This window comes from Lepus europaeus, chromosome 2 (assembly GCF_033115175.1).
Source record: "Lepus europaeus isolate LE1 chromosome 2, mLepTim1.pri, whole genome shotgun sequence".
NCBI lineage: Eukaryota > Metazoa > Chordata > Mammalia > Lagomorpha > Leporidae > Lepus > Lepus europaeus.
In genome coordinates, this window is record NC_084828.1 from 78949848 (window position 1) to 78965857 (window position 16010).

Below are 16010 nucleotides of genomic sequence, written 5' to 3' on the forward strand. Positions count from 1 at the left end.
CTCCGGCCACTGGTGCGCCGGGCTGGTCGGCGGCGACAGGGACCGCGCCAGGCGGGCCCCGCGGGCTGCGCGTCGCCATGGGCTCGGGCTGGAGCAGCGAGGAAGAGCGGCAGCCGCTGCTGGGGCCCGGGCCCGGGTCCGGGCCAGGGGCTGCCTGGAGAAGCCGGGAGGCGGCGGCGGCGGCGGCGCTGCCCGCGGCTGTCCCTGGTCCCGGGCGCGTGTACGGGCGCCGCTGGCTGGTGCTGCTGCTCTTCTCGCTGCTCGCGTTCGCGCAGGGCCTGGTCTGGAACACCTGGGGCCCCATCCAGAACTCGGCGCGCCAGGCCTACGGCTTCTCCAGCTGGGACATCGCGCTGCTCGTGCTGTGGGGGCCCATCGGCTTCCTGCCCTGCTTCGCGTTCATGTGGCTCCTGGACAAGCGAGGTGAGGGGTCGCGGGTTGCCGGCGGTGCTGCGGCTCCAGCTCCTGGGGCCCCGGCGCCCGGCCCGCCCGCCTCCGGGCCTGCCAGCTGCCTCCCTCCCTCGGCTCATCGTAGGGGTCGTGTGAGGTGACCGAGTGTTGCTGACATCCCACTCCTGACTTAGGAACCCTGTGTGCCCAAGGCGACGAATATGGGAAGGCTGCTTTACAGTCCTGTTGTTGTCCAGGCCCTCCCTGCGTGCTCCAGCCAGGGGCTCCAGGGATCTCCAATGTCCTGTCAAGTTGCTGCTGATTGTAGACGCGCACGTGCCGTGGTGTGCGTGTGTTTGACACCTGACCGAAATGACTAACGCTTTGGCTTCAAAGGGATTTGGGGGTGTCCAGGGTGAAAAGTCAGAAAATAGCTGGGTGATGCCCAGGAGCAAGGAAGTAATGAGCTAGCTTTGTGTAATAGTGGATGACTCCGGCCCGGGAAGGGCTGTTGGGACACTCAGCCCCGACGCTTTGGTGTCTGGAAGGTGGTGCCCGGCAGCTTGATGGCTTTCCCAGGCGAAGGCTGTGGCTTGCAGACAGAGCTTGGGAGTAAGGCTGTGCCGAGGGACGCTCTGGACGCCTCGCGGGGCTCCGCCACTTGCCAGCAGGATTCGCTGAGGAGGAAAAGGAAGGCCTGGCTCTGAGTTCTGCCACTGGAGGGTGGGCTAATGATGGGCAGGAGTGCTCTGCTCTCTTTAGATTCCATGGTTGGATTAGGATTGGGAACTGCCTCTTGGGATTGGGAGCTGATCCTTGTGTAAGTTCTGTTGAAATGAGTTCTTAGTCTTGTTTGGAAAGTTGTCTGAGTCCTGCTGGAGCTGCTGTCATGCAAGACCATAAACTGAGTGTCTCAGAGACAGCAGAGGTTTGTTTCTCAGTCCTGGAGCCAGGGACGCCCAGGATGAAAATGCCAGCAGGGTCGATGTTGGGTGAGGGCAGGCTTCCTACACAGTGGTCTCTTTCCTTAAACCTCACGTGAGGGAAGGGCCAGCCATCTCTTTTTCTTTTAAAATATATATATTTCTTAATTTGAAAGGCAGAGTTAGGGGGAGAGAGAGAGAGAGAGAGAGAGAGAGAGAGAGAGAGAGAGAGAGAGAGAAGTCTTCCGTCCACTGCTTCACTTCCCAAACAGTTTGCAATAGCTGGGGCTGGGCCAGGCTGAAGCCAGGAGTCGGGAGCTGCTTCAGGGTCTTCTACGTAAGTGCTTGGGTCATCTTCCGCTGCTTTCCCAGGTGAATTAGCAGGGAGCTGGATCCAAAGTGGAGCAGCTGGGACTTGAACAAGTGCCCATATGGGATGAGGGCACTGCAGGAGGCAGCTTAACCCACTATGCCACAATGCTGGCTGCAGGAAGCTCTCTTGGATGAGGGCATTTATCCCACTCATGGGGACACTCCTAATCACCCAAAAATACCTCTCCCCCAATTCTATCACCTTGGAGGTTAGAATTTGAACTTGAAGGAGACTTAAGCACTAGTGAAAGTCAAGTGTAGGTAGGTACAAAACAGCATTTTCCTCACTCTCTCACATAACACTCAAATGATTTGTTGTTAAGAAAGACAAGATGATGTTGGCAGCTGTGCACCCCACCTCCTAGTTCCTTCATAGGAATCCTAGGAAAAAGAGTAAGGAGCTGTTGATTTTGAGTTCAGATCAACAATGTAATATAGAGATGACAGTGTTAGGCATAGAAACGGTGTCCAAAACAAAAGGGAAACAGTTCCATATGCTCTACAGTAGAGCGACCTTCTGAGCCGGGATTTTAAGAGGCCATTTGACAAACTGGAGTATCTTCAGAGTCTTGTGATGAGAATAATAAAGGCTATAAAAACCATGGTGTGTACAACGAAGGGCACAGGGTTGTCAAGCTTCACACAGAAACCCAACACAAAACATAGACTATGTAAAGATCCAGTGAAAGAGGGATTGGGCTTAGTGTGTGTAGTTCTGGAAGCAAGAACTAAAGTGGGCAAAGTTACAAGCAAGTGTGACTCAAAGCAACACAGGGCAGGACCTTCTAGCAATAAAAGGCCTCTAGCCCTGGAAGTGTGTACAAGCTCCTAGTGTACAATTCCAGGTAGAGCAAGTGCTTAGGCAGAGGATGTGAGCTACAGGCTGAGACAGGGTTCCTTGTACTGAACTGGGAGATTTTGTTTGGGGTTCTTTTGTATGCTTTTAAATTATAGGCTACGTGGATTTTACTAGTTTTGCCCCATTACTTTTTTTTCATTTTGTTTTGCTTTTGTTTCTAGGTCCGTATTGCATTTAGTGGTTGTTTCTCCTTTGTCTCCTCCTATCTGTGACAATTCCTGGGTTACTTCTGAACAAGGCTGGCTACATTTAGTCGTGTCAAAAGACAAAATTACAACAAATGTAGTTATGGATCTAATTAGCTTTGATGTGCGATTCGTGAATGAGAACAGCCTCCATTCTATAAAATGAAATGAGAGCTCCCACTGAGCAATGGCAGAACTGTTGAGATTGTAAATTGGAAACAAGGAAACAGAACAATAGGGGGGAAAATCATTGGTTAACATCTTGTTACTTTTTTTGTTCAGGTTAAAACAGAAGGGACTTCCTTGTTACAGACTGGTAGACTGGAACCTCTTGTTTTCAGGAAAAACTGGTTGTGGTCTATCTGCCTCTTCACAGTTTCAGTTTGATTACATGGTGTTTAGCATGAGGGACTCCATTTTTATTTGGTCTGCTCTGGTCTCAGTACAGGAGCTCAGTCCAAAATAATGGCCTCCCTTAATATTTATTTAATAAGGGGAAATGCAGTGTAGTTTCTTTTTCTTTTTATCAGGAACATTTTTTAATATTATTCCCTCAATTTAGGCAATTTTGTTTTAATGGTAGAAAATTTCACCTTATTATAATTAACTAGATCAATTAAAAACTACCTATGTACTTCATAAAATAAGTTACTTTAGGTGATCTTTAATAGTTCCTATCACTAGTTAATTCAATTTTATATTTTCTTTTGGTTGAAGCTGTAAAAAATTAAGTTTAGAAATTCACTTTTAAGAAGTAGTTTCCCTTTTAGTAGGAAAAACTAGTACAGGGTCTTCAAAAATTCATAAATACTGCAGATTATGAAAAAACTGTGCATGGATTTGGGTTGCTTTTTTTTTTTTTAGCATCATAGTTATCTTTTAATTCCACTTTTCATGAACTTTTTGAAGTTCTTCACCCACTTTCATATGTTGGCTGTGCTGCTGCAGGTATCCTGTCTGCACACATAGAAAGCAAGCTTTCAGCTTTCCCTGGATAATAAAATACTTTGCTCCCGAGAGGGTGGGGAGTTGTCTGGCTTTTATGCTGCCATGGAGCTCTCTCAACGTAGCATAGAAGACCAGTTATCTTCCTGTGATATGTTTTGTACCCTCTCACCCCTTTTCGTACCAGCAAGGAGGCAGAAAAGGACTAGCTAATTAAACCATAGGAGAGCCTGCTGCTCGATTCACAATAGCTAAGATATGGAATCAACCCAGATGTCTGTCAGCTGAAGGCTGGATAAAGAAATTATGGCTTATGTACACCACAGAATACTATACAGTGGTTAAAAAGAATGAAAACCTGACATTTGAAACAAAATGGATGCAACTGCTAAACATTATACTTAATGTAATAAGCCAGTCCCCAAAAGACAAAAACTGTATGTTCTCCCTGTTCTGTGGTAACTAATAGAGTACCTAAAAAGTAACCTATAGAAGTGAAATTAACACTTTGAAATGAGATGACTTTGAACAGCCCTTGTCTTGACTGTTGAGAAACAGTTTTTCTTTTTTCATACTAATTGTTGAACTCCTTCCTTAGTATAGCGTTAACCATATGTGTATAAAGTTAATTGAAAATATATCTTAGTAAAAACTAAGAATGGGGTTAGCAGAGGGAGGAGGAAGAAGGGCAGAAGTGTGGGTGGGAGGGAGGGAGGGCAGAATCACCATGTTCCTAAATTTGTATATATGAAATACATGAAGTTTGTATACCTTAAGGAAAAAGTTTCTAGGTAAAAAAAAAAAATAGTAGTATGAGCATGCTTTATAATAAAATTTAAAGAAAATAGGAAAAAATGAATTATAGGAGAGCCAAAATAGGTGTGCTGTAAAAGTCACCTGGGGAAGATGTCAGGGAGTGGAACCTATGGTGGGCTAAGCACAGGGATACGGCCCTCACAGAGGCGACCCAGACAGCAGACAGTTACATTCAATATTTACCATGCCACATGGTGGTAGATATTTTGGGGGAAAATAAAGCAGGGTAAAGGAGGAAGGGTAGGGGCCAGAGCTGTGACATAGCCAATAAAGCTGCTGCCTATGGTACTGACATCCCATACGGGTGCTGGTTTGAGTCTGGGCTGTTCCACTTTTGATCTAGCTCCTTGCTGGTGCACCTGGGAAAGTAGTGGAGGATGGCCCAAGTGATTGGGCCCCTGTACCCATGTAGGAGACCCAGAAGATACTCCTGGCTCCTGGCTTCAGATTGGCTCAGCTCTGGCTTTTGTGGCCATTTTGGAAGTAAAATAGCAGAAGAAGATCTCTCTCTCTTTCTCTTGCTGTCTCTCTTCTCCCTGTATCTATGCCTTTCAAATAAATAAATAAAAAACGAACAGGAGGAAGGGTGTATGTTCAGGTCACACTTAAGCGGAGAGTCAGGGAATATACCATGTGTTTGAGCAGAGACCTAAAGGTTGAACGAAGCCTGATGTGTTGATGATGGACAACAGTATTTTGGCCAAAGGGAATGGCATAGACAGAGGTCTTGTGCTTGTTTAACATATCCAAGAAACAGAGGTGAGGCCTGTGTATTAGAGCCAGTGTGGGAAACAGAGGTAAGGGAGGAAGTTAGAGAGGTTGTGGGAGGCTGGGTCATGCTGGGCCATTAAGGGATGAGGAGGCCTTACTCCATGGGCAGGTTTTGAGGAGCAGCGGAGACTGATGACTGCACTGTTGTCTTGGGAGCAGAGAGACCAGTTAGGCCAGTGAAACAATCCACGTGGGAGCTGATAGAGGCTGGACAACCAGGATGATAGTGGTGGAGGACTTGAGACGTGGTTAGATGGCAGATCCGCATTGAAAGTAGATAACAGTATTTGTTGATAGTCTGGATGTGGGGTGCGAATAAAGGAGAGGAGTCTAAGATGTTTCCCAACTTTTTAACGTAAGAAATTGGGAAAATAGTTTCCATTTACTGAAATGTAGAAGATGGTGGGAGGAGCAGTTTGCGGGAAAATGGCATGGAGATTCGAGGTTTGAAGGACCTATTAGCTATCCATATAGACAGATTAAATAGACTGTCAATTGGTTATACAAATATAGGAGTGCAATGGAGAGGCCTGCATACAATGATAACTAAAATCTTGGGGCTGAGTGAGACCACCTAGGAGGAGAGGTGTAACATCTGAAGAGAAGAGGAGTAAGCCCTGGGGCATTCCAACATTTAGGATGGGAGAAAACAAAGAGCCTGCTAGGGAGAACTGAAAATGGAGCCTTGGATTTAGTGACATTTGGCAACTTGGAGGTCTTCAGTGTCCTATAAAAGAATGGTCTCCTGGAGCAGTAGAGTGAGCTGAAAAGAAAATGCAAAGAGAAGAGTTGGAGACAGTGAGCATAGACATTTCTTTCAAGAGAAATGGGACAATAGCCAGAGGGAATGTAGCTGCTGGGATTTTTTTTAAGGTAAGGGATATTAAAGCATATTTCTGTAATACAGTATCTCCATGGATCCAGTAGAAAAGGGAGACATTGACGACGATGGAGAGAGAAGGAGGAACTGCTGTAGCCCTGTCCTTGACTGAGATGCATGCAGTGTTCCAGGGCACAGGTGGCCAGGTTGGCACTAGATAGAAACACTGAAGCTAATTAATTCTTCAGTAATAACAAAAGAGAAGATAGATTATAGAGATAGAGGTGGTGGGTAGTGGAAGCTTTTGGAAGTTATTTTTGTGGATGTTTCTCATCAAAATTGTTGCCTGACAAGTGAGGGTAGGGGATCAGTTGTTGGAAGAGGAGATAAGTTATGAAACTTTTCTAGGAAGGTGGAAAATGCATGACCAAGGATATTGTAGTAAGATGGCAGGACAGCACTAAGAGCCTGCGTCAAGTGAGTGGTCAGTTCATTTAAGTGATAGCAGTCAACATGGATGTGTGTAGTCCTTCAGTCTGTTCTGTTAGGCAACTACAGAGGGAAGGGGGAGGGGGGAGACTATGAACCAGGTTTTCCTGGTTGATAGGGCTGACAGAGGACTGGCAAAGAGTCAAAGGGTTATGTGGAGAGTGATGTAACAATAGAACAAGAATCTAAGCTGGGTAGGAAGAAAAGGAAACATTGTGAATTTCATGTGAAAACCTGGTAGGTTCGGAAGTTGTCATTTTTTATTGGGTCAGGGATTTGTTATTAAGAGCTTTAAAGGGAATAAGTAGGAAAGAGAGATCATTGCTGAAGAATGAGATGCTTGATGTGAAGGTTATGCCTTGGATGTAGTTACGATGAAGACAAGGTGTAGTAGTGTGTACATAATTGCAGCAAGGAATGGTAGATATCAGAGTGAGATACAGTTAGATCGAAGGCCATTCTGGCAGTGATGAAATAACAGAAACCAGACTTACCCTTCTGTCTAACACAAGTGAAAACCAAAAGTAAAAATATATGAAAGGGTGATTTTTCAGTCATTGGACAATGGACAAGGCAGGACAATAATCCCTACAATGGCTTCACATCTGGAGAGAATTCCCAGACAACAGCACAGACATGGGGAAGTTGGAGTTTCTCTAAATTGACCAGCTTTCCTATATTGAGGAGAGAGACTCAGGAATTCAAAGAGAACAACATAGTCAGAATTCTGAAGGTAGAGTACCAGAGAGGAAGAAACCTCCAGAAAGTTCTGCAGAGGGTAACACCTCTTGAGTTTTCAACTGGGGCAGGCGATGTGATGCAGTGGGTTAAGCTGCTGCCTGCCTGCTGATGCTGGCATCCCACAGGGGCACTGGTTCAAGTCCTAGCTCCACCACTTCCAATCCAGCATCCTGCTAATATACCTGCAAAAGCAATGGAAGATGGCCCAAGTACTTGGGCCCCTGTCACCCACGTGGGAGGCCTGGATGGAGTTCAAGGCTCCTGGCTTTCGCCTGACCCGGCCCTGGCTGTTGCAGCTATCTGGGAAGTGAACTAGTGGGTGCAAGATCTACCTCTTACCTCTTTCTCTCTCTTTCTCTCAACCTTGCCTTTCAAATAAATAAATAATTTTAAAAAAGCTTTCAACTGAGCTCTGACCATCAGATACATGTGAGAAAATTATCAAAGATTACATTAAAAGCCACCAAAAAGGAGCGAGCAGGACATTCCTAACACTTATACAAAGCTAAGAAGAGTTCACATTCCCAACAGCCAGAAAGCAAAAACCTCTATAACTGTGTACTGTATATATTCAAGAAGATAGAAGATGCTTGAACATATTAAGTAAGAGATACAGAAAACTATATAGCATTAGACTTATAGAAATGAAAAATGTAATCGATGTCTGAGACAAAAAGAAGTGTAATAGACAGAATTTAATAACAATTTAGATGATGCAAGAAAAAAGATCAGAGGCCAGCGCTGTAGTGTAGTAGGTTAAGCCTCCACCTGGTATCCCAAATGAGCGTTGGTTTGTATCCTGGCTGCTTGTCTTCCAATCCAGCTCCCTATTAATTTTGGGAAGACAGTGGAAGATGGCCCAAATGCCGGGCCCCTGCACCCACGTGGGAGACCCAGAAGAAGCTCCTGACTTCAGATTGGCCCAGCTCTGGCAGTTGCAGGCATTTAGTGAGTGAACCAGCAGATGGAAGACCTTTCTCTCTGTCTCTCCCTCTCTGTCTGCAACTTTGCCTCTCAAGTAAATATTTGACAGATAGAGTTACAAAGAGAGGTAGACACAGAAGAGAGAGAGGTCTTTCATCCGCTGGTTCACTCCTCAAATGGCTGCAACAGCCAGAGTTGAGCCGATCCGAAGCCAGGAGCCAGGAGCTTCTTCTGGATCTCCCACGTGGGTGCAGGGAACCAAGGACTTTTGCTATCTTCTATTGCTTTCTCAGGCCACAGCATAGAGCTTGATTGGAAGTGGAGCAACTGGGAGTCAAGCCGGTACCCATATGGGATGCCAGCGCTGCAGGCCAGGGCTTTAACCCACAGCGCCAGCCCCAATAAATAAAATCTTAAATAAATAAAAGGAAAAATGATCAGTGTGAACTTGAAGATGTAGCCATGGAAACTATCCATAAAGGCAAGTGAAGAAAGACTAAAAACAGACTCACCCACAAATGAGCATCTGTGAGCTATGGGGCAGTTTTAAGTGGCCTAATGTTCGTATAATTTGAGTCCCAGAAGGAGAAGCGAGAGGTAAGGAGGGGAGGGCATGGAGTCAGTTGGGGTGGTATGGGGGACAGGAGGATGGGAGCAAGGAGAGAAGAAGAAATAATGGTGGCAGAAAATTTTCCAAACTTGGTAATTCTGTAAATTCACAAAATTCAAGAATGGCAGTAGAAGAAGCGTGATGAAAACTACACCAAAGTACATTATAATGATGCTACTTGGGGTGGAGAGAGTAGCCAAGATTTCCCTGGGAGTAGGGTGGTGGGAAGAACACTGGGAGGGGATTGTGAGAAAACAGTCTTTGTGATTGTGACCGAGCACTCCAGCACGCTGGAAAGGGTTCACGTAAGCGAGGTGGAGGACAGGGCCAGCTGAGGGCATGGATGAAGCCATGTTGGGGTACAGGCGGATCTTGGATCTCTTGCATTCACTATCAGTAGGAAGAGTAAAGTGCTTAGTCTTGATAATTTGCAAGGTGGGTTGGGCTGACAAGGCTGTGACTGTCGTGGATAGGGAGAAAGGGGACCTGCCAGGAGCAAGCAGAGCTCGTCTTTGCTCCAGTAAAGGAAGTCTTCGTGGAACCTAGGGGAGGGCAGTTTTACATGGTGACCTTTGTGCCTGAGCTGGTTTTCCCTTCTTCCACTGTGTGTGTCTGTCTGTCTGCCAGTCAACTTTGCATCCTGGTTTAGTAGGCATCTGTGGTGGAAACTTCCACTCTTAAACCCAATACGTAGGTCCCCAACAAAAAGTTTTCTCAACCATTAGAAGGATGCTTCCAGCAGAATCTGGATGCCATGTTTGAATAGAATAGTTTTTTTAAATATTTATTTATTAATTTGAGAGGCATAGTTACAGACAGAGAGAGGGAGAGACAGAGAGAGTTCTTCCAGTTGCTGGTTCACTCCCCAGATGGCTGCAACAGCTGGAGCTGGACTGATCAGGAGCCAGGAGCCAGGAGCTTCTTCCAGGTGTCCCATGTGGGTGCAGGGGCCCATGCACCTGGGCCATATTCTGCTGCTTTCCCAGGTACATTAGCAGGAAGCTGGATCTGAAGGAAGCAGTTGGGACTTGAACCAGTGCCTATTTGGGATGTTGGTGTTGCGGGAGGCGGATTAACCTACTACACAGTGCTGGCCCCAGGGACATCTCTTGGATAAGAGCATTTATCGCACTCATGGGGACGCTGCCTTATAACCTAATCACCCATAGGAACATCCCCCCTCCCCAAATTTCATCACCTTGGAGGTTAGGATTCCCACATTTGAACTTGAAGGGACACAAACAATAGTGAAAGTCAAGTGTAGGTAGGTACAAAACAGCATTTTCCTCACTCTCTCACATAACACTCAAATGATTTGTTAAGAAAGCAGAAAGACAAGATGATGTTAGCAGCTGTGCACCCCACCTCCTTAGCAGTTCCCTCATAGGAATTCTAGGAAAAAGAGTAAGGAGCTGTTGATCATGAGTTTAGATCAACAATGTGATGTAGGGAGGACAATTTTAGGCAAAGAAACAGTGTCCAAAACAAAAGGGGAAACAATTCCATATCCTGTACAGTAGAGTGTCCTTCTGACGCTCTGTTTGAACAGAATTTTTTTGAGAAAAGTTTTATTTTTGGGGGTCCGGCTAGGTGGCGTAGTAGGCTACTCTGCCTGCAGCACTGGCATCCCATGTGGGTGCTTGCTCGTGTCCCGGCTATTTCTCTTCTGATTCAGCTCTCTACTGTGGCTTGGGAAGGCAGTAGAAGGGTACTGGGCCCCTGCATCCACGTGGGAGACCCAGAAGCAGTTCCTGGCTTACAGCTTTTGGATCTGCCCAGCTCTGGCCATTGCAACCATTTGAGGAGTGAATCAGCAAATGGAAGACCCCTCTGTCTCTCCTGCTCTCCATGTGTAACTCTCCCTCTCAAATAAATAAGTAAATCTTCCACTGCTTTCCCAGGCCATTAGCAGGGAGATGGGTTGGAAGTGGAGCAGCTGGGATTCAAACTGGTGGCCATATGGGATGCCTGTGAAGGCAGAGGCTTAGCCTACTATGCCACAGTGCCGGCCTCTAGAAATTTATTTTTATTTTCAATCATGTTTGTTTTTCTGAAATTGTTCTAATAATACTTTTCACCAGATGGTTTGGCACTCACATCCCAGTACTATGATCATTTAGGGCCTACTTAAGAGAGTACTTTAAAAAGTTATGGAAAATGAAACCAAAAGACAAGTTTATTTTGGTATAAAATAATTTTGAAATCTATACATAGTTTTTTCATAATACACATTTGCCATGAACTTTTAGTAGACCTCTAATATGCATGGATTTCAAAACTTTTTGCCCCAAAATAAAATTATGTTTTAATTCCATTTCCATGGGCTTTTTGAGGTACCCTCATATATAAAGGTGTCTCGTGCAACTGTTTTCCTGGGGTCCTTATACCTCTCTTCCCTGGGTGAGTTGATATTGCTTTTGATATCATGTAATCATAAAGCCATGCCTTATCTAGATATGAATGACCTGAGAAAAGCATTCCAGTCTAGACTGAGTATCAGCTGGGTTAGATTAAGCAACACTTGGAAACAATTAAAATTCACCTGCTCAGGGTTACCTCAATAATCAGCTTTTCACAACTTCTTCACTCTTAAAAGTTTATATCAGCTGTAACATGGTCATATATTTGATAAAAAGTATAACTGAATAGAAAAGTATGCCAGCATCTAACAATAATAGTAGAAAGCCCAGTTATTGGCACCATATGGCCACAAACAGTATGCCACTGCTTGCTTGGGGGCTGCTTACCTGAATTGCAAGCGTAAATTTTAGGAAAAATGAACATCACATACAAAGTAAGAATTATCATCCCAAATCTATAAAATTCTATTCAGTATCTCCTAAGGTACTCAGTTTAAACTTACAAGAGCAACGTGTTACAATTTTAGGATATTTGTGACCATGTATGTACTTTACATTAATTACACTCGATTTCCTGTGGCTATAATGTAGTTTTGAAACCTGTGTTTCTGTTAGTAGAAGCCGTAAATGAGCAATATGTATGCATTACTTGTTATGAGTTCTCTATGGTATTCCTCTGCCAAGTGGTATTAATCATTTTCAGATTATATAAAAATATTATAAAGTTAATGCACATCACAAATTACATACTGTGTAGTGTATGTGTCTCATCTGGCTCCCAAGTTTATTTTACTTGCTGTATTTGAGCTGCATAATTTTAGTTTTGTTGAAATTTAATTTCCTTTAAGCAGAGAAGTCTTTTGAAAATCAAACATTTAGGTGCCGGCATTTGGCCTAGTGGGTTTTTGTTTTGTTTTAAGATTTATTTATTTCTTTATTTATTTGAAAGGCAGACTTACAAAGAGGGAAAGGCAGATCTTCCATCCCTGATTCATTCCCCAAATGGTCACAACAGCCACACTGAAGCCAGGAGCCTGAAAGTCCATCCTGATCTTCCACGTGGGTGTATTTGGCCATCTTCTGCCTTTTCAGGGGCATTAGCAGGGGGCTGGATTGAAAGCGGAGCATCTGAGAGTCCAGCCAGCACTTACATGGGATGCTGGCGTCACAGGCAATGGCTTAGCCCTCTTGACCTAGCGTTTAACACATCACACATTGGCGTGCCTGGGTTTGGTTCCTGACTCTGGCTCCTGACACTGACTTCCTACTGATGCTGCTCCTGGGGCAGCGGCAGTGATGGCTTCAGGCATCAGAGGGTTCCAGCCTCTCAGGTCGGTACCTGGATTGCATTTTGGCTCCTAGCTTCATGCCTGTTGGATCTGTTGTTGAGGGTCTTTGTGGAGTGAGTCAGTGGATGGAGGGGAGCTCTCTCACACCCTCCCCTCAAATCAGTAAATAAAAATTGAAGAAGAAAAAAAAATACCAAACATTTGAACATCTATTCTCTGTCAAATAAGAAAATTCTGGACAAAAGAAAAATGAACGAATCAGTTTGTTCTCTGTTAAATGGTTTCAAGATGATGTTGGATTTGAGAGAAATTTGAAGGAATATGGTCACTTTTGCCATCCACTTACAGTGGCCACCTGGATGATGTGGCTTTCACAAACAATAAGATAATACTGCTTTAGTATTATCAGAAGAATGGCACTCCAACAATAGGAAGATAGAATTCCATTATATTATCTTGCCATATCTAGAATATTTTGTCTTTCAGTTACTTGTATACATACTTTATTTTCTATTTTGTGCTTTTATCCATGGCACACATTGCTCATATTTGGAATGCAAAGGAAAAAATCTGATTTCCTTTATCTTCTAAAGTCTTAACCCTTGTCTTTATAGAAACAGCATCATTCTATAATTTGAAGATTATTTGGTAAATCAAGAAAAGTTAAAATAACTTTATTAATAATCAGACAGCATTTGTTATTCTCTTTTGGATAATAGCCATTCCGACAGGGGTGAGATGATAACTTGTTGTGACTTTGATTTGCATTTCCCTGATGACTAGTGACATTGAGTATTTTTTCATTTATTTGTTGGCTATTTGTATTGCTTGCTTTTTTTGAACTAGTGTATTTTATTTAATCCAGTAAACCCCAGATATCAGTACAACATGTAATCAATATAAAATTACGAATGAAATACTTTACATTTCTTTTGGTACTATGTCTTTGAAATCCAGTGTGTATTTTACACTTATACAACATCTCAATTCAGCCACATTTCAGAAACTTAACAGTCTCCCATGGCTAGTGGCTACTGTAATAGTGCAGATCTAGTGGTTATTTTTTTTTTTAAACTTAGAAACCTTTTATTTAAGGTATACGAACTTCCTACATTTCATATATACAAATTTAGGAACATGGTGATTCTTCCCACTCCACCTTCCCTGCCACCTGTACTTATACCCTTCTTCCTCTTCCCTCTTCTGTTCTCATTCTTATTTTTGACAAAGATCTATTTCAATTAATTTTACACACATAAGATTAACCATACACTAAGTAAAGAGTTCAACAAATAGTATGGAAAAAAAACTGTTTCTCAATAGTTGACACAAGGACTATTCAAGATCATCACATCTCGAGTGTCAATTTCACTTCTATGGATTACCTTTTAGGTGCTCTATTAGTTATCACAGGTCAGGGAGAACATATGGTATTTGTCTTTTGGGGACTGGCTTATTTCACTAAATATAATGTTTTCCAGTTGCATCCATTTTGTTGGAAATGACAGGATTTTTTTTCTCTCTCTTTTTTTTTTTTTTTTTTTTTTACTTCTGTGTAGTATTCTGTGGTGTACATATACCATATTTCTTTATCCATTCTTCAGTTGACAGCCATCTGGGTTGACTTCTTTATCTTTGATATTGTAAATTGAGTTGCAATAAACATGGGGGTACACGCAACCCTTTCATGTGCTGGTTTCATTTCCTGTGGGTAAATTCCCAGGAGTGGATGGCTGGGTCGTATGGTAGGTCTACATTCAGATATCTGAGGTATCTCCATACTTCCTTCCACGGTGGCTGTACTAGTTTAATTTCCACCAGCAGTGGAATAGGGTACCTTTTCCCCCACATCCTCACCAGCATTTGTTGTGTGTTGATTTCTGTATGAAAGTTGTTCTAACGTGGGTGAGGTGAAACCTCATTGTGGTTTTGATTTCCCTGGCAACTTGTAATCCTGAGCATTTTCTCCTGTGTCTTTTGACCATTTGGATCCTCTTTTGAAAAATGGCTGTTCAGGACCTTTGCCCATTTCTTAACTGGACTGTTTGTTTTGTTGTTGTTGAGTTTCTTGACCTCTTTATAGAATCTGGATATTAATCCTTTATCAGTTTCATAGTTTGCAAATATTTTCTCCCATTCTGTTGGTTGCCTCTTCACTTTGATGAGTGTTTCTTTTGCAGTACAGAAGCTTTCCAATATGATGTAATCCCATTTGTGATTTTGGTTTTGATTTCCTGTGACTCAGGGGTCTTTTCCAAGAATTCTTTGCCTGTGCCAATGTCTTGCAGGGTTTCTCCAAATATTCCTTAATAATTTGATGGTATCTGGTGGTAGATTTAAGTCTTTGATCCACTTTGAGTGGATTTTTGTGTAAGGTATAAGGTAGGGGTCTTGCTTCATACTTCTGCATGTGGAGATCCAGTTTTCCCAGCACCATTTGTTGAAAAGACTGTCCTTGCTCCAAGGATTAATTTTATCTCTTTTGTCAAGGATAAGTTGGTTATAGATGTGTGGATTGATTTCTTGCATTTCTATTCTGTTCCATTGGTCTATCCATCTGTTTTTTGTGCCAGTACTAGGCTCTTTTGATTATGAGTACCCTGTAACGTGTCTTTTAAAAAAAGAAGAAGAAGAAGATTTATTTATTTATTTGAAAGTCAGAGATACAGAGAGGCAGAGGTAGAGAAAGAGAGCAGTCTCACATCCACTGGTTCACTTGCCAGATGGCTGTAATGGCCGGAGCTGCACCGATCTAAAGCCAGGAGCCAGGAGCTTCTTTCCATGTGGATGCAAGGTCCCAAGGACCTGAGCCATCTTCTGCTGCTTTCCCAGGCCATAGCAGAGAGCTCAATTGGAAGTAGAGCAGCTGGGACTCAAACCAGCGCCCATATGAGATGCTGGCACTGCAGGTGGCAGCTTTATCCGCTATGCCACAGTGCCAGCCCCTGTAGTATGTCTTGAAATTTGGTATTGTGATGCCTCCTGCTTTGTTTTTATTGTATAAGATTGCTTTAGCTATTCAGGGTCTCTTGTGTTTCCATATGAATTTCAGCATCATTTTTTCCTAAATCTGAGAAGAATGTCCTTGGTATTTTGATTGGAATCGTATTGAATCTGTAAATTGCTTTCTGTAGAATGGACATTTAGATGATATTGATTCTTCCAATCCATGAACGTGGATGAGTTTTCTATTTTTTATGTGTCTTCTTCTATATATTTCTTTAATAATTTTAATCATGGAGATCTTTGACATCCTTGGTTAAATTTATTCCAATTGATTTAACTTTTTTTTCAAGCTACTTTGAATGGGTCTGATCTTAGAAGTTCTTTTTCAGCCATGGCATTTTCTTTGTGTACAAAGGCTATTGATTTTTGTTTGTTTATTTTATATCCTGCAATAGTCTCTTAGTGGAGTCTTTTAGATCCCCTGTATATAGAATCATTGTAATCTTCTAATATGGATAGTTTGACTTCCTCCTTCCTAATTTGTATCCCTTTGATTTATTTTTCTTGCCT

The 16010-nt window shown here is 43.1% G+C and overlaps 1 protein-coding gene across 1 annotated transcript in view; it reads left to right on the forward strand.

The window, feature by feature from the left end:
- SLC49A4 (solute carrier family 49 member 4) overlaps nucleotides 1-16010 on the forward strand; it is a 111174-nt gene continuing 95164 nt past the window's right edge. Inside the window, exon 1 of the mRNA XM_062208890.1 lies at nucleotides 1-423. Coding sequence (XP_062064874.1) covers nucleotides 78-423 — 346 coding nt within the window. The 5' untranslated portion in view covers nucleotides 1-77. The remainder of the gene's footprint in view (nucleotides 424-16010) is intronic.